We start from the raw sequence: 20,076 nt of genomic DNA, 5'->3' as shown, positions 1-20,076 counted from the left end.
AAGGGCACGACATGTACATTATGTGCGCGGATTGGAGCCCTGAATCATATTTCATCAGCATCAAAAAACACCTTGTGGATGAGAGAAGTCAGAGGAGAAGTGGCAGACTGATTGGCAATGTGAAGCTTCTCACCTGCTAGAGTCTCCGCTAAAGCCTCCACATCACTATACAAGCTTACGCAATGTAGATATAAGGGAGGTACCTGTTTGGCTGCAAACTCCTCCTCCCGTCCGTCGCCTATGACGACATAGGTCACCTTCTTCCCAAAGCGAGACACGATGCGCTCGAAGCAGCTCTCCTTCCCTGTCAATCAAAACACGACTTCAAAGCTCAAAGGACACAGCAGCCCCAAACCAACAGACTTTTAACAGACCCAAAAAAAAACTAACAGCATTACTGCATTTTTAAAAGTACGCTTTAAATTAGGGATGCACCGAATATTCAGCAATTGAAGTGATTAGTCCAAAAAGGGCAAAAAGTACAGCTGAATAAGTGAAACGGCCAAATAAGTTATACCGAACAATGACGTCTTTACACAGGACAGGAACCAGAGCTCTGGGGCTAAATCTAACTGCACTAGTGTAACACACACATTAACATGTTATTTTTTACAGGGTAAGTCTCACCGGAACAGACAAAGTTTCCCAGATTACTCAATTTCAGACATTTAACATTATCGAGTAAAGGAAAAGCAAAGAAAACAAAACTGCTGTGTTAATAATCATTACAGCTCATCAGGGCCCCTCTGTCTCTCCTTAACACACACACACACACACACACACACACACACAGCGTGTGACGCTAGAGTGTGTGTATCTCTCTCACACATTCTCACAGTTCGAGTGCCCACTTCCTCTATAAAGACCTGCAAACCCCAATTTTACTACAATGTATTAAAAACCGTGAAGACAGGCACTCTATGTAACTGCAGGAAACATGTGGTTTAAGAAGTATTTTAAGTGCATATGTGAGAATGTCTTCAGGACATCAAGGATGGCTGCGCAACAGAACACCAAGAGCAAAGGTGTCATCAAAATATAGGATAGACACTTCAAAAATGTTTCATTGGTTTGGTATCTTCCCTGTTCATTTTTTATTTTGAAAATAATAAAATTAAACAGAGTAGGTGTGTCCAAACCTTTTACTGGTACACAGTAGTCCAATAAATAATTTTAAATCGCAGTTCTCATTGTTATTCATTTGAAAACCAAGACAAAAATTAATTTAGCCAATTTAATTTATGAAATGGTGTAAAAGTGGCAAAATTAACACAGTGAAAAACCATGTTCGGTATTCTGTCAAATATTTCTTTTTGTTTGGTTTCGGCCCAAAATCGACACTTAGATGCATCCTTACTTTAAGTAGGTATTTGATGTAATTTTCGACAATTTGTGGATACCTAAAACATGTTTTTGTTCTCCTTTCAGTTCTACTATACAGAGAGGAAGCACACACTTTACCTATTTTAGTGGCGCTGTAGATGCTGTCTACGGGGAAAACGTCACCCAAACCGTAGAGCAGAACTTTAGCCAGAGCAGGGACCAGCTGAGTGGTGGTGACCAGAACGTTCATGCACCTGCCCCTGATCACAGCACAGAGAGCCTGGTTAGCACCCTGCACACCACACCACGCCTGTGGGAATCGCTGTAATAGCCATGGAGGCGGAAGTTCCCCAAAGTTCAGTAACTGACGCATAACTGAATGACCATGTATTTTACCGTTAATAACCCAGGAGTTACTGTAATCAGTGTCATCACCAGAGGAACTATGAGGAGTGAGTGAGTGCCCTCACTGTAAATCACTACAGGAGTGCGCTTACTGTAAATCACTACAGGAGTGCGCTTACTGTAAATCACTACAGGAGTGCACTCACTGTAAATCACTGTTTTACACAAATGAAATGACAACAAAATGAAAAATGTCAAAGTTCAAATAACCACGTTTTTGTTGGGTTTACGGGTATAAAAATAAAAGTAGTTTTAATGGTGTGCAGACTCAGGGCTGCAGGCTCAGACTCACCTCGACTGGATGAGACACAGTGACTGGATGGCGGTGCTCAGCCAGCCGTCCGTAACGGCCTCGATCTCGGCCCGAACTCGAAGCAACAGCTCCCTCTTCAGGGGACTCAGCAGCGCTGCGGGAGAGTGCAAGAACCACTTTAATTATACAATATTTTTAATTACAAGTAGCAATGTTGCCAAGATTTTAAGCAAGGGCCAGTTGCCCAGTCAGGTATTATGCCTCGCCTCGAACCAAAACAGATTATCTGGGGTAAATCCTTTTTCGTCTACATTTACGCTTACTCTGGGACTAGGGATCTGGCCATGAAGGTTTCAGAAATTATTTTTCCATGTCATTTTTGTTTTTAAATTTCCTGTAACAGCTCTACGAAAGCAACGTTTAAATAAACAATAACATAGACCAGAAGCTTTATTTACAAAATGTCATTTTGCTTTAAAATGCAATTGCAGTATTTATATAGATCCCAGATCTGGTCTGAACGACGAGGTTTGCCCCATTCGTTCAACTCCAGTTGGTGTGTGGCACAGGGCTGCCAGGCCCACTGGGCTCTCCGACGAGGCCATGCTGAATGTGGGCGGAGCCAAGCAGGAGACTGGGCCTCACCTCCAACGTTTCCTTTGTAGCTGCTGTAGATTTCTCGGAGACGGCGGTACCTGAAGGCCAGCTTGCGCATCCACTCCACCCCCCCCTGCACCCCAGTGGCGGTGGAGCCCGGCCCCCCCGCACCGGCCGTCCCACTGAAGCCGTCGCTCGTGAAGCTGTAGTTGCTGAAAGAGGAGGGACAACCTGCGGTACTCCACCATAACACCAATAGTGATCAAGGGGACAGTAAGGGGCACCGGTGGTTGACTGAACTGATACATCCAGAACAGGCTGGTTTTCACAAGATCAGTTAATGTTATTATCCTAAATCCCAATGACCCAACACGTCCGGTTCCTGCATTACCTCAGATCTTGTCCGTTGTCATCGGAGGCTACGTCCTCCACATGGACCTGATCACACTCCTAAACTCAGAGAAACACCAGTTTAAATCCCCACCGAACCACAGAAAACAGACATTTAGCTCAAAATGTTACGACAGAAACAGAAGCGATCACCTCCAGGTCGTTGAAGAAGAGATGAGTGTCCGCTAGCTCAAAAATTAGCTCCTCCATCTGCAGACCCAGATTAAGGACAGTGGCCGGGTCCTGGATGGAGACAACCAAACTCACACACGGGCACTCAGACCTACCAAACCCAACAGCATTATTACTGTGTAATATAGTCAGATGAGCCGCCTTTCACTTCTCTACATGACTTCTACATAAGCACCTGTGTGGATTACCACAATTTGAAGAAGTCTTTGTTAGAAACTGCTCAGAAATGTGTATAATGTGCATATTCATATAGAACTGCTTGCTGTAATTTTCTGTACTCGGTACCTTGCCAAACTTCTGTGCAAATGACCCAGTGAGGAGTGAGTGGAAAACGATGATGGTCTCATCCAGATCCCACAAGAAGATTCGCTGGGAAAGAAAAAAGGAGATTAGAAACCAAACCTTTCACTCCTGATTTGTAAAGCACCAGCCAGTGTTTGTACAGGCCACACCTCCAGGTCGTTGTCGGCAGACGGAGAGCTGTCTGGCTTCTTTCCCTTGCCTTTGGCCTTGCTGGGGGCGTGTCTACGGGTGGGATCGTCCTGGTCGTGTGCGGCTGTGTGGGGCGGTGCTCCAGAAGGCAGGGAGACACCAGTCACACCACCTGGAGATGTGGCTGTAAAATAGAGCAGCTCCAATGAGCCATTACTCATTCACTCATCACAACGCTGCTTTATAAGTACACCACCACTCTAATGCAGGGTAACACATTCACTCACTCAACACTTAGCTTCTTTACATGCACAGCGTCATTTAGAGGGAGACCCCATAAAATAATAATTGCAACATTTTAAATGTGGTTAAGATTTCTAGTATTTTTCTGTCACCAAAATTAAATTAAGATGAGAAAAACATTAATTTTCATTTATATCCATTAAAGAAGCAAAGTCAGTGCTGCAAGGCCATTTCATTTAGCAAGGCTTAAAAGCAAGATGTACAAAAATAGGTTGAATCGTTTTATAACTCCACAAAATTGGAAGGGTGAGTCATTGTCTCAATTTAACATCATTTCATTTCATCTCCTGTAGTGTCAGCATCTCCTTGAAGATCTGGTCAACTGAGGACACCATCCAGGAGCTGTACTTACGCTACTCAATAGCTAGTGGAGGCAAACTCCAGTTTATTGGCTGAAACACTGCATGTGATTGCGGGTGAGAGGGCACCTGTGGTGCTGGGCGGGGCTTCAGGGGCACTGCCTTCAGTCTTCACAGGTGAGTAAGGTGGAGCTACCACGCCGGCTCCACCCTCCTCACTGGGAGGAGCAGCCGGAGGGTAACTGAGGGGAGGTGCGTAGTACTGGGGAAACTGGGCCTGTCCCAGTGAGTTATAACTGGAAAAGTCCTGCAGTCAAACAGGAGGAAATTTCAAACAAGTGACAAATGGGTTTTTTTAATCCACATATAACCATATACACACTAACACCATTTAAATGGGCCTCAGTCTGCTTTTGACACAATTTCATTCATTTATATGGTGCATATTTAAAGTGACTCAGCCACTCACCTGATGTGTAGCGGTAGCTGTCGCCGTGGTGACTGCAGGAGCTGTGGGTATATTTGTGTACACACTAGATGTGGTGAAGCAGGACCCTAAATGTGGAGAAACAACATATCCCAGAATGCCAGGTCAAGAGCAAACACCACCAAAGAACACTGAGCAACAAAGCCTACAGACGAGGAGCAGGAATGATCATGTGGAACAGGACATTTTATGATGAAGAAAGAAAATGATGTATGCAGCGTGGGTCCAGTGCTGAAGGCGGGCCTGCGGTCCCGTGCAGGACGCAGAGGGCGTGGAGAGCTGGAGGAAGGAGAGGGGGGCAGTGCGGGGGGGCAGGCTTGCCTTGGCTAGGGTAGGAGAAGTGGGCCTGGCCTGCCTGGGTTGAGGTATAGGCTGTGCTGAAGCTGAGAAACCCCGTCTGGCCAGCAGGGGGCGCCTCAAGCAGCCCTGGCTCACTCTTAACGCCCGGCCACATGGCACCTGCGACAGTCACGCACAAGCACGCACGGAGAGAGGGGGCAACACACCCGCACGCACACGCGGAGGAGAAGAACGCAGAGGTGGAGGAGGACGTGTGAGATGGTTAGAACGGGCGGAGGAAAAGCAGCCGTGGGCTGAAATGAGAAAACGGGCAGCCGTGCGGCCGGTGAACAGTGGTGTAAACGTAGCACGGTGGTTTTAATGCAGCACTGATCAGGGCCAATGCGTGGTTGCAGCGTAAGCATTGAACGGCCGTTAAATGCAGCGTGGGCTGCCGTGATTGGTGGATGGGATGCATAGGCAGATGAATTAGAGTTCAGGTGGAGGAGGGAGAGGGACGAACCGAACGGAGGAAGGCCGTAGCTCTGCCCCGACTGACTGAAGGCGCTGTACACGGCAGGTTGGCCTAGAGATGGGAACGCCACCTGGCTGCCATACGCAGTAACTGCAGGGCTGTGGAACACAAGGGGGAAAGGTTATGTCCAGTAGTTCAACATGAGCTTAAAGTGAGCTCAAGGGTTCATTAAAGCCGGGCTTCTTACCTGCTTCCTTGATAAATGTGTGAGGTATACTCAGGAGTGGCAGAAACCTCTTTACAGGTCACCACTAAGTGGCAAAGAAATACAACAGAAAACCCATATGATAAATAGTTCTGATCAACTTTAAGCTGAACTGGTATGACTATTGTTAATAGTGGTATATGTAACTATTAACATAATACCTTTACTAGTATAAGAGCTGTCTGCATCACGGGTCTTGTCTCGTGATAGTTCTTGATTTGACAGTTCATTTCCAGAAACTGACAGACATAGAAAACCATTTAAAAAGGTAGAGAGTGACCAATATGAGCTGAAAAGCAACTTTTATGAACTTCTGGATGGAGGATAAAGAGCAAGAGAACAAGAGTGAAAGAGAGAGATAGTGAGAGACAGATCTGCTGACCTGCACCTAGTTGAGTGGCAGAGGACGGGGGATAAGTGGTAACCTCTGACCTCAAGATGGCTGGCTCTCTCCTGTCAGGGGGGTAAAGGTCATTAGCAATGCCACCCCAATAACAATAGCAACTCTTAGGTCTGAACTATTACTGTCTCAGTGCAAAACACCTACAACTGAGAAGGCAGGTGCACTATACAGTGTCAAAGTGGACTTTATGAGGGGACAAATTCTGTCCTTGTGCAGTTAAGTAGCTAAAACCTGTCCTGGCTTGTGAAGATTACTTCAGCTTTAACGACTAAAAACAGTGAGGGTAGGAAGAGCTCTGAGCGCTCAGTGATCAAACACAGCAGGTCTCAGATAGCAGAGGCCTCTCCTGTATCACCGTGCACTGCCGTCTCAGTCCGACACTCGAGTTGAACGGAAATGGCTTTGTTTGGGGGAAGATGGGCGAGTCAGTGGACAGAGAAGCAATGCAAAGAGTCTCTGGCACTGCTAGCGTCTGGGCAACATACAGGCCACAATGAGAACTGCCTTTGGAGTCGTAGTTAAGCCCTTCGCTGACAGATTCTCAGTCAAAACACTGATCGCACTCACCACATCCCACACTGAAACTAATAGCACTCAATGTGAGCCGGGTAAATGAAAATCATGGACAAACAATAGTTTACCTTGGGTTCTCCTCCAGATTCGCATTCGTGTCATGCCGAGCTTTCTTGGCCTATAAGACCCACAAAGATGAACAATTTATTTAAAAATTCTTCAATATTTATTAAGTAAAAAAAAAACAACAACACAACTTAATGTCTAGGCATATGAGGTGTGAGTGTACTAGTAGCTGTGTGTTTAAAGCAGGCGTGGGGCGTGTCAGTGTACTAGTAGCTGTGTGTTTAAAGCAGGCGTGGGGCGTGTCAGTGTACTAGTAGCTGTGTGTTTAAAGCAGCCGTGGGGCGTGTCAGTGTACTAGTAGCTGTGTGTTTAAAGCAGGCGTGGGGCGTGTCAGTGTACTAGTAGCTGTGTGTTTAAAGCAGGCGTGGGGCGTGTCAGTGTACTAGTAGCTGTGTGTTTAAAGCAGGCGTGGGGCGTGTCAGTGTACTAGTAGCTGTGTGTTTAAAGCAGGCGTGGGGCGTGTCAGTGTACTAGTAGCTGTGTGTTTAAAGCAGGCGTGGGGCGTGTCAGTGTACTAGTAGCTGTGTGTTTAAAGCAGGCGTGGGGCGTGTCAGTGTACTAGTAGCTGTGTGTTTAAAGCAGGCGTGGGGCGTGTCAGTGTACTAGTAGCTGTGTGTTTAAAGCAGGCGTGGGGCGTGTCAGTGTACTAGTAGCTGTGTGTTTAAAGCAGGCGTGGGGCGAGTCAGTGTACTAGTAGCTGTGTGTTTAAAGCAGGCGTGGGGCGTGTCAGTGTACTAGTAGCTGTGTGTTTAAAGCAGGCGTGGGGCGTGTCAGTGTACTAGTAGCTGTGTGTTTAAAGCAGGCGTGGGGCGTGTCAGTGTACTAGTAGCTGTGTGTTTAAAGCAGCCGTGGGGCGTGTCAGTGTACTAGTAGCTGTGTGTTTAAAGCAGGCGTGGGGCGTGTCAGTGTACTAGTAGCTGTGTGTTTAAAGCAGGCGTGGGGCGTGTCAGTGTACTAGTAGCTGTGTGTTTAAAGCAGCAGTGGGGCGTGTCAGTGTACTAGTAGCTGTGTGTTTAAAGCAGGCGTGGGGCGTGTCAGTGTACTAGTAGCTGTGTGTTTAAAGCAGCCGTGGGGCGTGTCAGTGTACTAGTAGCTGTGTGTTTAAAGCAGGCGTGGGGCGTGTCAGTGTACTAGTAGCTGTGTGTTTAAAGCAGCAGTGGGGCGTGTCAGTGTACTAGTAGCTGTGTGTTTAAAGCAGGCGTGGGGCGTGTCAGTGTACTAGTAGCTGTGTGTTTAAAGCAGCAGTGGGGCGTGTCAGTGTACTAGTAGCTGTGTGTTTAAAGCAGCAGTGGGGCGTGTCAGTGTACTAGTAGCTGTGTGTTTAAAGCAGCAGTGGGGCGTGTCAGTGTACTAGTAGCTGTGTGTTTAAAGCAGCAGTGGGGCGTGTCAGTGTACTAGTAGCTGTGTGTTTAAAGCAGCCGTGGGGCGTGTCAGTGTACTAGTAGCTGTGTGTTTAAAGCAGGCGTGGGGCGCGTCAGTGTACTAGTAGCTGTGTGTTTAAAGCAGGCGTGGGGCGCGTCAGTGTACTAGTAGCTGTGTGTTTAAAGCAGCCGTGGGGCGCGTCAGTGTACTAGTAGCTGTGTGTTTAAAGCAGGCGTGGGGCGCGTCAGTGTACTAATAGCTGTGTGTTTAAAGCAGGCGTGGGGCGCGTCAGTGTACTAGTAGCTGTGTGTTTAAAGCAGCCGTGGGGCGCGTCAGTGTACTAGTAGCTGTGTGTTTAAAGCAGCCGTGGGGCGTGTCAGTGTACTAGTAGCTGTGTGTTTAAAGCAGCCGTGGGGCGTGTCAGTGTACTAGTAGCTGTGTGTTTAAAGCAGCAGTGGGGCGTGTCAGTGTACTAGTAGCTGTGTGTTTAAAGCAGGCGTGGGGCGTGTCAGTGTACTAGTAGCTGTGTGTTTAAAGCAGGCGTGGGGCGTGTCAGTGTACTAGTAGCTGTGTGTTTAAAGCAGGCGTGGGGCGTGTCAGTGTACTAGTAGCTGTGTGTTTAAAGCAGGCGTGGGGCGTGTCAGTGTACTAGTAGCTGTGTGTTTAAAGCAGGCGTGGGGCGTGTCAGTGTACTAGTAGCTGTGTGTTTAAAGCAGGCGTGGGGCGTGTCAGTGTACTAGTAGCTGTGTGTTTAAAGCAGCAGTGGGGCGTGTCAGTGTACTAGTAGCTGTGTGTTTAAAGCAGCAGTGGGGCGTATCAGTGTACTAGTAGCTGTGTGTTTAAAGCAGGCGTGGGGCGCGTCAGTGTACTAGTAGCTGTGTGTTTAAAGCAGCCGTGGGGCGCGTCAGTGTACTAGTAGCTGTGTGTTTAAAGCAGGCGTGGGGCGCGTCAGTGTACTAATAGCTGTGTGTTTAAAGCAGGCGTGGGGCGCGTCAGTGTACTAATAGCTGTGTGTTTAAAGCAGGCGTGGGGCGCGTCAGTGTACTAGTAGCTGTGTGTTTAAAGCAGCCGTGGGGCGCGTCAGTGTACTAGTAGCTGTGTGTTTAAAGCAGCCGTGGGGCGCGTCAGTGTACTAGTAGCTGTGTGTTTAAAGCAGGCGTGGGGCGTGTCAGTGTACTAGTAGCTGTGTGTTTAAAGCAGGCGTGGGGCGTGTCAGTGTACTAGTAGCTGTGTGTTTAAAGCAGGCGTGGGGCGTGTCAGTGTACTAGTAGCTGTGTGTTTAAAGCAGGCGTGGGGCGTGTCAGTGTACTAGTAGCTGTGTGTTTAAAGCAGGCGTGGGGCGTGTCAGTGTACTAGTAGCTGTGTGTTTAAAGCAGGCGTGGGGCGTGTCAGTGTACTAGTAGCTGTGTGTTTAAAGCAGGCGTGGGGCGTGTCAGTGTACTAGTAGCTGTGTGTTTAAAGCAGGCGTGGGGCGTGTCAGTGTACTAGTAGCTGTGTGTTTAAAGCAGGCGTGGGGCGTGTCAGTGTACTAGTAGCTGTGTGTTTAAAGCAGGCGTGGGGCGTGTCAGTGTACTAGTAGCTGTGTGTTTAAAGCAGGCGTGGGGCGTGTCAGTGTACTAGTAGCTGTGTGTTTAAAGCAGGCGTGGGGCGTGTCAGTGTACTAGTAGCTGTGTGTTTAAAGCAGGCGTGGGGCGTGTCAGTGTACTAGTAGCTGTGTGTTTAAAGCAGGCGTGGGGCGTGTCAGTGTACTAGTAGCTGTGTGTTTAAAGCAGCCGTGGGGCGTGTCAGTGTACTAGTAGCTGTGTGTTTAAAGCAGGCGTGGGGCGTGTCAGTGTACTAGTAGCTGTGTGTTTAAAGCAGGCGTGGGGCGTGTCAGTGTACTAGTAGCTGTGTGTTTAAAGCAGGCGTGGGGCGTGTCAGTGTACTAGTAGCTGTGTGTTTAAAGCAGGCGTGGGGCGCGTCAGTGTACTAGTAGCTGTGTGTTTAAAGCAGGCGTGGGGCGCGTCAGTGTACTAGTAGCTGTGTGTTTAAAGCAGGCGTGGGGCGCGTCAGTGTACTAGTAGCTGTGTGTTTAAAGCAGGCGTGGGGCGCGTCAGTGTACTAGTAGCTGTGTGTTTAAAGCAGGCGTGGGGCGCGTCAGTGTACTAGTAGCTGTGTGTTTAAAGCAGGCGTGGGGCGCGTCAGTGTACTAGTAGCTGTGTGTTTAAAGCAGGCGTGGGGCGCGTCAGTGTACTAGTAGCTGTGTGTTTAAAGCAGGCGTGGGGCGCGTCAGTGTACTAGTAGCTGTGTGTTTAAAGCAGGCGTGGGGCGCGTCAGTGTACTAGTAGCTGTGTGTTTAAAGCAGGCGTGGGGCGCGTCAGTGTACTAATAGCTGTGTGTTTAAAGCAGCCGTGGGGCGCGTCAGTGTACTAGTACCTGTGTGTTTAAAGCAGCCGTGGGGCGCGTCAGTGTACTAGTAGCTGTGTGTTTAAAGCAGGCGTGGGGCGTGTCAGTGTACTAGTAGCTGTGTGTTTAAAGCAGGCGTGGGGCGTGTCAGTGTACTAGTAGCTGTGTGTTTAAAGCAGGCGTGGGGCGTGTCAGTGTACTAGTAGCTGTGTGTTTAAAGCAGGCGTGGGGCGAGTCAGTGTACTAGTAGCTGTGTGTTTAAAGCAGGCGTGGGGCGTGTCAGTGTACTAGTAGCTGTGTGTTTAAAGCAGGCGTGGGGCGTGTCAGTGTACTAGTAGCTGTGTGTTTAAAGCAGGCGTGGGGCGTGTCAGTGTACTAGTAGCTGTGTGTTTAAAGCAGGCGTGGGGCGTGTCAGTGTACTAGTAGCTGTGTGTTTAAAGCAGCCGTGGGGCGTGTCAGTGTACTAGTAGCTGTGTGTTTAAAGCAGCCGTGGGGCGTGTCAGTGTACTAGTAGCTGTGTGTTTAAAGCAGGCGTGGGGCGTGTCAGTGTACTAGTAGCTGTGTGTTTAAAGCAGGCGTGGGGCGTGTCAGTGTACTAGTAGCTGTGTGTTTAAAGCAGGCGTGGGGCGTGTCAGTGTACTAGTAGCTGTGTGTTTAAAGCAGGCGTGGGGCGTGTCAGTGTACTAGTAGCTGTGTGTTTAAAGCAGGCGTGGGGCGTGTCAGTGTACTAGTAGCTGTGTGTTTAAAGCAGGCGTGGGGCGTGTCAGTGTACTAGTAGCTGTGTGTTTAAAGCAGGCGTGGGGCGTGTCAGTGTACTAGTAGCTGTGTGTTTAAAGCAGGCGTGGGGCGTGTCAGTGTACTAGTAGCTGTGTGTTTAAAGCAGGCGTGGGGCGTGTCAGTGTACTAGTAGCTGTGTGTTTAAAGCAGCCGTGGGGCGTGTCAGTGTACTAGTAGCTGTGTGTTTAAAGCAGGCGTGGGGCGTGTCAGTGTACTAGTAGCTGTGTGTTTAAAGCAGGCGTGGGGCGTGTCAGTGTACTAGTAGCTGTGTGTTTAAAGCAGGCGTGGGGCGTGTCAGTGTACTAGTAGCTGTGTGTTTAAAGCAGGCGTGGGGCGCGTCAGTGTACTAGTAGCTGTGTGTTTAAAGCAGGCGTGGGGCGCGTCAGTGTACTAGTAGCTGTGTGTTTAAACCAGGCGTGGGGCGTGTCAGTGTACTAGTAGCTGTGTGTTTAAAGCAGGCGTGGGGCGTGTCAGTGTACTAGTAGCTGTGTGTTTAAAGCAGGCGTGGGGCGCGTCAGTGTACTAGTAGCTGTGTGTTTAAAGCAGGCGTGGGGCGCGTCAGTGTACTAGTAGCTGTGTGTTTAAAGCAGGCGTGGGGCGCGTCAGTGTACTAATAGCTGTGTGTTTAAAGCAGCCGTGGGGCGCGTCAGTGTACTAGTACCTGTGTGTTTAAAGCAGCCGTGGGGCGCGTCAGTGTACTAGTAGCTGTGTGTTTAAAGCAGCCGTGGGGCGCGTCAGTGTACTAGTAGCTGTGTGTTTAAAGCAGGCGTGGGGCGTGTCAGTGTACTAGTAGCTGTGTGTTTAAAGCAGCAGTGGGGCGTGTCAGTGTACTAGTAGCTGTGTGTTTAAAGCAGCCGTGGGGCGTGTCAGTGTACTAGTAGCTGTGTGTTTAAAGCAGCAGTGGGGCGCGTCAGTGTACTAATAGCTGTGTGTTTAAAGCAGGCGTGGGGCGTGTCAGTGTACTAGTAGCTGTGTGTTTAAAGCAGGCGTGGGGCGTGTCAGTGTACTAGTAGCTGTGTGTTTAAAGCAGGCGTGGGGCGTGTCAGTGTACTAGTAGCTGTGTGTTTAAAGCAGCCTTGGGGCGTGTCAGTGTACTAGTAGCTGTGTGTTTAAAGCAGCAGTGGGGCGTGTCAGTGTACTAGTAGCTGTGTGTTTAAAGCAGCAGTGGGGCGTGTCAGTGTACTAGTAGCTGTGTGTTTAAAGCAGCAGTGGGGCGTGTCAGTGTACTAGTAGCTGTGTGTTTAAAGCAGCAGTGGGGCGTGTCAGTGTACTAGTAGCTGTGTGTTTAAAGCAGCCTTGGGGCGTGTCAGTGTACTAGTAGCTGTGTGTTTAAAGCAGCAGTGGGGCGTGTCAGTGTACTAGTAGCTGTGTGTTTAAAGCAGCCGTGGGGCGTGTCAGTGTACTAGTAGCTGTGTGTTTAAAGCAGCAGTGGGGCGTGTCAGTGTACTAGTAGCTGTGTGTTTAAAGCAGCAGTGGGGCGTGTCAGTGTACTAGTAGCTGTGTGTTTAAAGCAGCAGTGGGGCGTGTCAGTGTACTAGTAGCTGTGTGTTTAAAGCAGCAGTGGGGCGTGTCAGTGTACTAGTAGCTGTGTGTTTAAAGCAGGCGTGGGGCGTGTCAGTGTACTAGTAGCTGTGTGTTTAAAGCAGGCGTGGGGCGTGTCAGTGTACTAGTAGCTGTGTGTTTAAAGCAGGCGTGGGGCGCGTCAGTGTACTAGTAGCTGTGTGTTTAAAGCAGCAGTGGGGCGTGTCAGTGTACTAGTAGCTGTGTGTTTAAAGCAGCAGTGGGGCGTGTCAGTGTACTAGTAGCTGTGTGTTTAAAGCAGCCTTGGGGCGTGTCAGTGTACTAGTAGCTGTGTGTTTAAAGCAGGCGTGGGGCGAGTCAGTGTACTAGTAGCTGTGTGTTTAAAGCAGGCGTGGGGCGCGTCAGTGTACTAGTAGCTGTGTGTTTAAAGCAGCAGTGGGGCGTGTCAGTGTACTAGTAGCTGTGTGTTTAAAGCAGCCGTGGGGCGTGTCAGTGTACTAGTAGCTGTGTGTTTAAAGCAGGCGTGGGGCGTGTCAGTGTACTAGTAGCTGTGTGTTTAAAGCAGGCGTGGGGCGAGTCAGTGTACTAGTAGCTGTGTGTTTAAAGCAGGCGTGGGGCGTGTCAGTGTACTAGTAGCTGTGTGTTTAAAGCAGCAGTGGGGCGTGTCAGTGTACTAGTAGCTGTGTGTTTAAAGCAGCCGTGGGGCGTGTCAGTGTACTAGTAGCTGTGTGTTTAAAGCAGCAGTGGGGCGTGTCAGTGTACTAGTAGCTGTGTGTTTAAAGCAGGCGTGGGGCGTGTCAGTGTACTAGTAGCTGTGTGTTTAAAGCAGGCGTGGGGCGTGTCAGTGTACTAGTAGCTGTGTGTTTAAAGCAGGCGTGGGGCGTGTCAGTGTACTAGTAGCTGTGTGTTTAAAGCAGGCGTGGGGCGTGTCAGTGTACTAGTAGCTGTGTGTTTAAAGCAGCCGTGGGGCGTGTCAGTGTACTAGTAGCTGTGTGTTTAAAGCAGGTGTGGGGCGTGTCAGTGTACTAATAGCTGTGTGTTTAAAGCAGGCGTGGGGCGCATCAGTGTACTAGTAGCTGTGTGTTTAAAGCAGCCGTGGGGCGTGTCAGTGTGGACCCACCGGGAGCTCCGTCACCTCCTGGGACTCCTCCATGTCAACAAGTGTACAGCACCACCTGCCGTGAAGTGTGTGCTAGCTAGCTCACTCTCTGTTGTCGCCTCTGCTTTCCTGCAGGCCCTGCCACACACACACGCACACACAAATTGCATGCTCACACAGTGCATGTGCAGTGTTCTGATCCATCCTCTCTGTGACCCACGTTGCCCCGTCCTGGACGAGTCCTGACCCGTCCCTCTCCTTACTGACCACGTTGGCTCAAATAACCTCGCTGCTCGCTGGGCACCCCCAACCCAAACATGCCCGCCTCTTTCCTGCGAGTTGCCTTTAAGGATGAGACACTGGTGTAGTACCCTAATCAAAACTACAACAGAGAAATTACCTAAAGGAAAGATTAAGTGAGCAACAGGGAGGCAGCAGAGGAAGACAAAAACAATCTGAATGTTGGTTTTAACCTTTTCATCTCTTTAGTATCTTTTAAATAATGTTTAAAAGATCTAATGTCAGTACGGTCTCCAGATGAAAGATATAAACTCAGACTCCTAATAACACAAAGGCTGAACCGTTTCAGCTCAGTTGTTCTACTCTTCAATCCTTCTTTATGTTTGAAGGTCTTACGTTTTAACAGCAATATCATAATCTTGCAGAACCTTTTATTTGCCATCTTAGTTGACTTTAGGTATTTAGGTTTTAATTTCCTGCAAAAAACGTTAGAGCTGAACTTTAATTTTTAACCTTTTTGGATGTTTCCAAATAAGCACGAGTGACCTGTTTAGAAAGTCTAAAAGCCTCTCAACCCTCCAGAGGGGAGTAATGTGAGTGTATAGTGTAGTTACACCCCCGACGTGTCGTGTCCCCTCACCCCCCCCCGACGTGTCGTGTCCCCTCACCCCCCCCCGACGTGTCGTGTCCCCTCACCCCCCCCGACGTGTCGTGTCCCCTCACCCCCCCCCCCCCCCCGACGTGTCGTGTCCCCTCACCCCCCGACGCGTCTCCTCACCCCCCGACGTGTCGTGTCCCCTCACCCCCCCGACGTGTCGTGTCCCCTCACCCCCCCGACGTGTCGTGTCCCCTCACCCCCCCGACGTGTCGTGTCCCCTCACCCCCCCGACGTGTCGTGTCCCCTCACCCCCCCGACGTGTCCCCTCACCCCCCCCGACGTGTCGTGTCCCCTCACCCTCACCTGCAGTGGCTGCATCGGCGGACTCGAACCGCTGCAGGCCCAAACGAACCGAGTGTGTGTGCATTACTGTTATTATTACTGGTGTTAAAATAAGGGCGTCACGTCGGTTGTTGAGATGATGAATTCCAGTTCAAGGACAAGAACACGCTGAAGGTGAAGCCCGCAAAGTCCCCGCACATCTAACACCAGGCACGACCACATTTACTCACTAGCGCGCTACACACCTAGCCTAGCTAGCGCGCTACACACCTAGCCTAGCTAGCGCGCTACACACCTAGCCTAGCTAGCGCGCTACACACCTAGCCTAGCTAGCGCGCTACACACCTAGCCTAGCTAGCGCGCTACACACCTAGCCTAGCTAGCGCGCTACACACCTAGCCTAGCTAGCGCGCTACACACCTAGCCTAGCTAGCGCGCTACACACCTAGCCTAGCTAGCGCGCTAAACACCTAGCCTAGCTAGCGCGCTACACACCTAGCCTAGCTAGCGCGCTAAACACCTAGCCTAGCTAGCGCGCTACACACCTAGCCTAGCTAGCGCGCTAAACACCTAGCCTAGCTAGCGCGCTAAACACCTAGCCTAGCTAGCGCGCTGTGGTGCTATAGTGATGGAGCTAGCTGTCTCCACCTGCAGGGTAACACTGGGCGGGTACCTGGCCGACCACCCGTCTGAACACACGGTGTGGTGTGTAGAACAAATGCAGCGGGGATGATGAAAGACGGGCTCCCTGCACAACAAACACCACGGAGTTGGCCAGCTAACGTGCTAACAGCAGGACGTTGTTGTGATGGCTGTATAGCAGTAAAGGACCCGTTAATGTGAACTGGTAATATGAACTGGTTATACGAACTGGTAATGTGAACTGGTACCTGTAGAGTTATCTACACCATTCTAAGGTGAACTGGGTTTGTTACTGCAACTTTAGCCTCACTAATGTAGCTTGCTAATGGCTAACCCAATTACACTGGCATCAGTTAGCCGGCCAGCTAGCTGCTTAGCCACCGCGTTAGCCTAGCCACGAGCGAATCCCTACCGTGACCTGAGCGATCAAACTAAGTGGAGATCATACCGCATCTATATAAGCTGCGTGCTTTGTCCAAATATCATTGGGATATTTATAATCTTACCATGGCAGAGATGTTCGCCTCAAGACGTTAGTTAGATACACAGGTAGATATGTAGATAGCTGAGGTTCCTTGTGCTGAATTAACTCCCTCGGTGAAGCTCTTGTTGTTAGGGACCACTATTTTGCAGGAAGTCTCAGTATTTTGCAGGAAGTCTCAGTAGTTTGCAGTGCGCACGCGCCGCCAAGAAACCGCCGCGTGCGATGGTTCGATATGGTCTGTGTTATAAAACCTGCTGCAACTGAACCGCAGACTGTAGCAAGAACTGATTCTCCAGTTCCCTGTTGTTGACCCTGTCAGGGTGATATGACGAAACCAAATGTGTTCGTAGTTACGCGAACTTATCTACACCTGGGGTCTCATTTATAGTAAGTAAGTAAGTAAAATACATTTATATAGCACTTTTCACAGGCACAAGCCACAAAGTGCTTTACAACGGAAAATAAAATAAAATAAATCAAAGACACAAAAACACACACTATAAAACAGAAATAAAATACAGTGTACAAGGTCAACGGCTGCAACCTCCACCACTAACTAAACGCCTGCGTAAAAAGGAAAGTCTTTAGCTGTTTTTTAAAAGTATCTACAGTGTTAGCTGATCTTAAATGTGGAGGAAGTGTGTTCCACAGTTTTGGAGCAACCACCTTAAATGCTCGGTCTCCACGAGTCTTTAGACATGAGCGTGGCACAGACAGTAAACTCAGGTTGTTTGACCTGAGTAATCGTGATGAAGTGTAGGGGTGGAGCAGGTCAGCGACATACACAGGAGCTGTGTTGTGTAGTGCTCTGTATGTTAAAGTTAAAATCTTGAACTGGATCCTGAATTCTACAGGAAGCCAGTGTAAGGATTTTAAAATGGGTGTTATGTGAGACCGTCTGCTTGACTTGGTCAGTAACCTCGCTGCAGCGTTTTGAATTATCTGTAAATGTCCACGAGCTGATACACTGAGAGATGAAAACAAGGCATTACAGTAGTCTATGTGAGATGAAATAAACGCATGGATCAGCATCTCTAGATCTGCTGTTGAAACCATAGATCTCAGTTTACTGATATACAACCTGGGGTCTCATTTATACAACCTGGGGTCCAGAAAGCGTGGATTTGAAATTGTGTGTTCACACACAATAGGAAATTGAACACACTTCCAAACAAGCTGAGAATGCACATCTGCACGTCGTTTCCTTGTTATAAATCAAAATCGTCTTACAATGTTCAATGAGCATCATATGCCACTCAGTTATCTGCCTGTAAATATCCATAAATGGTTAATGCAAGTTACACGATGGATATTTAAATATCATCTCATTTATTATTTAACGACACAATTACAATTTTTTGAGGACGTTATTGTGAGTGATATTGAGGCAAAATCATGTTTCGTGGCCTCACAATAGTATCACCACTGATCAAAAATATTGTATTAAGTGACATCATGTTGCGCACCATGCAATAATGTTAGTTAAACAAGGCCAAATGTTACTGTGGTCAGATTTAAAAGTAGAAACAAATAACTAATTTTGCAAAGGCAGCATGTAACTGCAAGGAAAGCCCACACCTTCACCCTCTATATTTGATGTGAAAGTGGGTTCAGCTACTGGAGAATATCTCTTATGGATAGTGAAAAAGAGGGAGATACTGATTGTCCCTACGTGCCCAGCAGAACAAGGTAAATGCTTTTATATTATTTAGTATATTTGAGTGAAAGATACAATCGACACAACCACCTGCCCCAACCGTGTCAATGATGCTCCACACAGTAGCATTACAACTTACAACTGTTGAAAAGATGACAAATGAGTAAAAAGAAATAAAGGTCATAGTGTCTGCAATTTCAATGACATTACAGAGCTTGTTAAAACAGAATATATTTGCACCATTAATTATCCATTCATTCCCAGTGAACTCTTCACATTCTCACTGGCCCACATCATGACAGCTCGTCTTCTCGGGCAGGGTCATACAACTGGTTCCGGGTCATGGATGAAGATGGATGGTCCGTTCTGCTGTGCCACGTTGTACAACAGAGCACATGCCCTCACAACCCAGAAGATATTTCCTTGTTGATAGGACAGTCTCCAACCTAACACACCCAAACAACATGATTGACTTACAATCCCAATGGTATGTTCGTCAGTGGAACACCCCAGAGTGTGTGAACACCCCAGAGTGTGTGAACACCCCAGACTGTGTGAACACCCCAGGGTGTGTGAACACCCCAGACTGTGTGAACACCCCAGAGTGTGTGAACACCCCAAAGTGTGTGAACACCCCAGACTGTGTGAACACCCCAGAGTGTGTGAACACCCCAGAGTGTGTGAACACCCCAGACTGTGTGAACACCCCAACACCCCAGAGTGTGTGAACACCCCAGACTGTGTGAACACCCCAGAGTGTGTGAACACCCCAGACTGTGTGAACACCCCAGTCTCTTCTCTGCACTATATGGGTTATGGGATGGGGTAAGGAGCCAGTTCATAAGGGGCTATTCGCGGTCACCTGCAGCAGTGATGCAGTGTTTAAGACTGCTATGGCACGATTAAAACAGATGCTTAAAGTGCAGATGTTTAAAGTGAGTAATATTTGTACTGACCATCCTGTACAACTCCACATTCAATTTTATTTCCTACACTGCTGTCTTAGAGTGAAGGAACCATAGGTGGTTCTAGGCAATCAAGCACATTCGTTAAGGGTCATTGTGACTTGCATGTTTAAAGAATGACATTGCTTTAACTTGACAGTCTCATTCTCAATAGGTGCCATTCTAGTAATATGACTGCAATCAATAGGTCTAATTGCATTTGGAAAACTGCAAGCTGTGCTTTGAAATTTGCTTGAACATCCGCCATGTAAGGAAATCCAATGCATCAACATGTCAATTTTATTATATAACCAAATACACCTGGCATGATTCTCTTCAGGACTTGGGGCATTGATGAACTGTCAGCTAATTCTAGAAGCAACCAGCAACCAGCAATTGCCAGCAATCAGAGGGTCATATTAAGACATGCAAGTAGATTGTACTGTTTGCAAATTACTCTTTCTAAAACTGGACCCAACTGAGTAGAAAGTTCAAAGAGCTCTTGGAAATTAAAATTGCCTCATGAACTAGACATCATATTTGTAAAGAAAATCCTCATGGTTTCTAAAAACCCTTTCTTGCCTTAGTTGTTTGGTGTGTGGTCTTCAAATAATGGCTGTGCACTAATGCCCTGCAATGTGCTCATTCCGGTTTGCCAAGATGGAAAGAAACAACTATAACTCATTTCTAATCACCCAGATAAGGGTGTTCGTTAATGAATTTAATTAACATTTAATAAAGATCACAATTAAATATTTCAGGATTTAAAACTTTAAAGCAGTATAATACAGTATGACATGTAAATAAATATACAATAAATGTATAAAATAAAGCAATAACTTCCAAATATGGAAGAAAATAAATTGAACTGTACTGAATTAAGTGTTAAAGATGCATAAGAGTACTGGTTCAATGGTGAACAATAAAATGATAATTACAGTGCTTGCATTTTTGAAAGTTCCCCTATGAAAGGCCCGTCTGCAATATTTAATTCTATCACAGCTAAACATTCATCATGTAATCTTTAAAGTAGCCATTAGCTACATCTCAAGTTTTTCTGTTTCATATATTGTTCAAGGTAAAGTCATATTTTGTCATTCTATGAGTGAGGGGAATAAAGCATGATATAAATCACAATGTGCGTAAAGTGTTTGGACAGGTGCATTTTGCGAATGATATGACATTCACAGTTCTTTCCGTGCTACTACCTACAACAGCTGTACATGATGCAAACATTTTCAGTACAGTCTGTCAGACAGTGCAGTGTTGCCACAAACAGCAAA

At 47.9% G+C, this 20,076-nt stretch overlaps 1 protein-coding gene and 1 long non-coding RNA gene across 3 annotated transcripts in view; one reads left to right on the top strand and one right to left on the bottom strand.

The window, feature by feature from the left end:
• Positions 1 to 16,441, bottom strand: part of eya3 (EYA transcriptional coactivator and phosphatase 3) — a 19,930-nt gene extending 3,489 nt beyond the window's left edge. The window contains exons 1-18 of one of the 2 annotated variants that reach the window (XM_077008176.1): positions 16,215 to 16,441; positions 13,908 to 14,024; positions 6,745 to 6,794; positions 6,083 to 6,153; positions 5,862 to 5,939; positions 5,683 to 5,746; positions 5,484 to 5,593; positions 5,003 to 5,140; positions 4,664 to 4,749; positions 4,324 to 4,501; positions 3,613 to 3,776; positions 3,446 to 3,529; positions 3,122 to 3,211; positions 2,970 to 3,028; positions 2,627 to 2,790; positions 2,021 to 2,135; positions 1,462 to 1,583; positions 204 to 304 (exon numbers count right to left, since the gene is read on the bottom strand). In XM_077008176.1, the coding sequence (XP_076864291.1) occupies positions 204 to 304; positions 1,462 to 1,583; positions 2,021 to 2,135; positions 2,627 to 2,790; positions 2,970 to 3,028; positions 3,122 to 3,211; positions 3,446 to 3,529; positions 3,613 to 3,776; positions 4,324 to 4,501; positions 4,664 to 4,749; positions 5,003 to 5,140; positions 5,484 to 5,593; positions 5,683 to 5,746; positions 5,862 to 5,939; positions 6,083 to 6,153; positions 6,745 to 6,794; positions 13,908 to 13,940 (1,707 nt within the window). In that variant the 5' untranslated portion in view covers positions 13,941 to 14,024; positions 16,215 to 16,441. The remainder of the gene's footprint in view (positions 1 to 203; positions 305 to 1,461; positions 1,584 to 2,020; positions 2,136 to 2,626; positions 2,791 to 2,969; positions 3,029 to 3,121; positions 3,212 to 3,445; positions 3,530 to 3,612; positions 3,777 to 4,323; positions 4,502 to 4,663; positions 4,750 to 5,002; positions 5,141 to 5,483; positions 5,594 to 5,682; positions 5,747 to 5,861; positions 5,940 to 6,082; positions 6,154 to 6,744; positions 6,795 to 13,907; positions 14,025 to 16,214) is intronic. The other variant, XM_077008177.1, reaches the window with a different exon arrangement.
• On the top strand, positions 15,082 to 20,076 carry LOC143516526 (uncharacterized). The gene is made up of 3 exons (XR_013131727.1): positions 15,082 to 15,240; positions 18,114 to 18,336; positions 19,134 to 20,076. It is a non-coding gene; the product is annotated as an uncharacterized LOC143516526 (long non-coding RNA).

This window comes from Brachyhypopomus gauderio, chromosome 6 (genome assembly GCF_052324685.1).
Source record: "Brachyhypopomus gauderio isolate BG-103 chromosome 6, BGAUD_0.2, whole genome shotgun sequence".
Classification (NCBI taxonomy): domain Eukaryota; kingdom Metazoa; phylum Chordata; class Actinopteri; order Gymnotiformes; family Hypopomidae; genus Brachyhypopomus; species Brachyhypopomus gauderio.
Note: the sequence above shows the minus strand (reverse complement) of the source record. Positions and strands in the feature narration are given on the sequence as shown.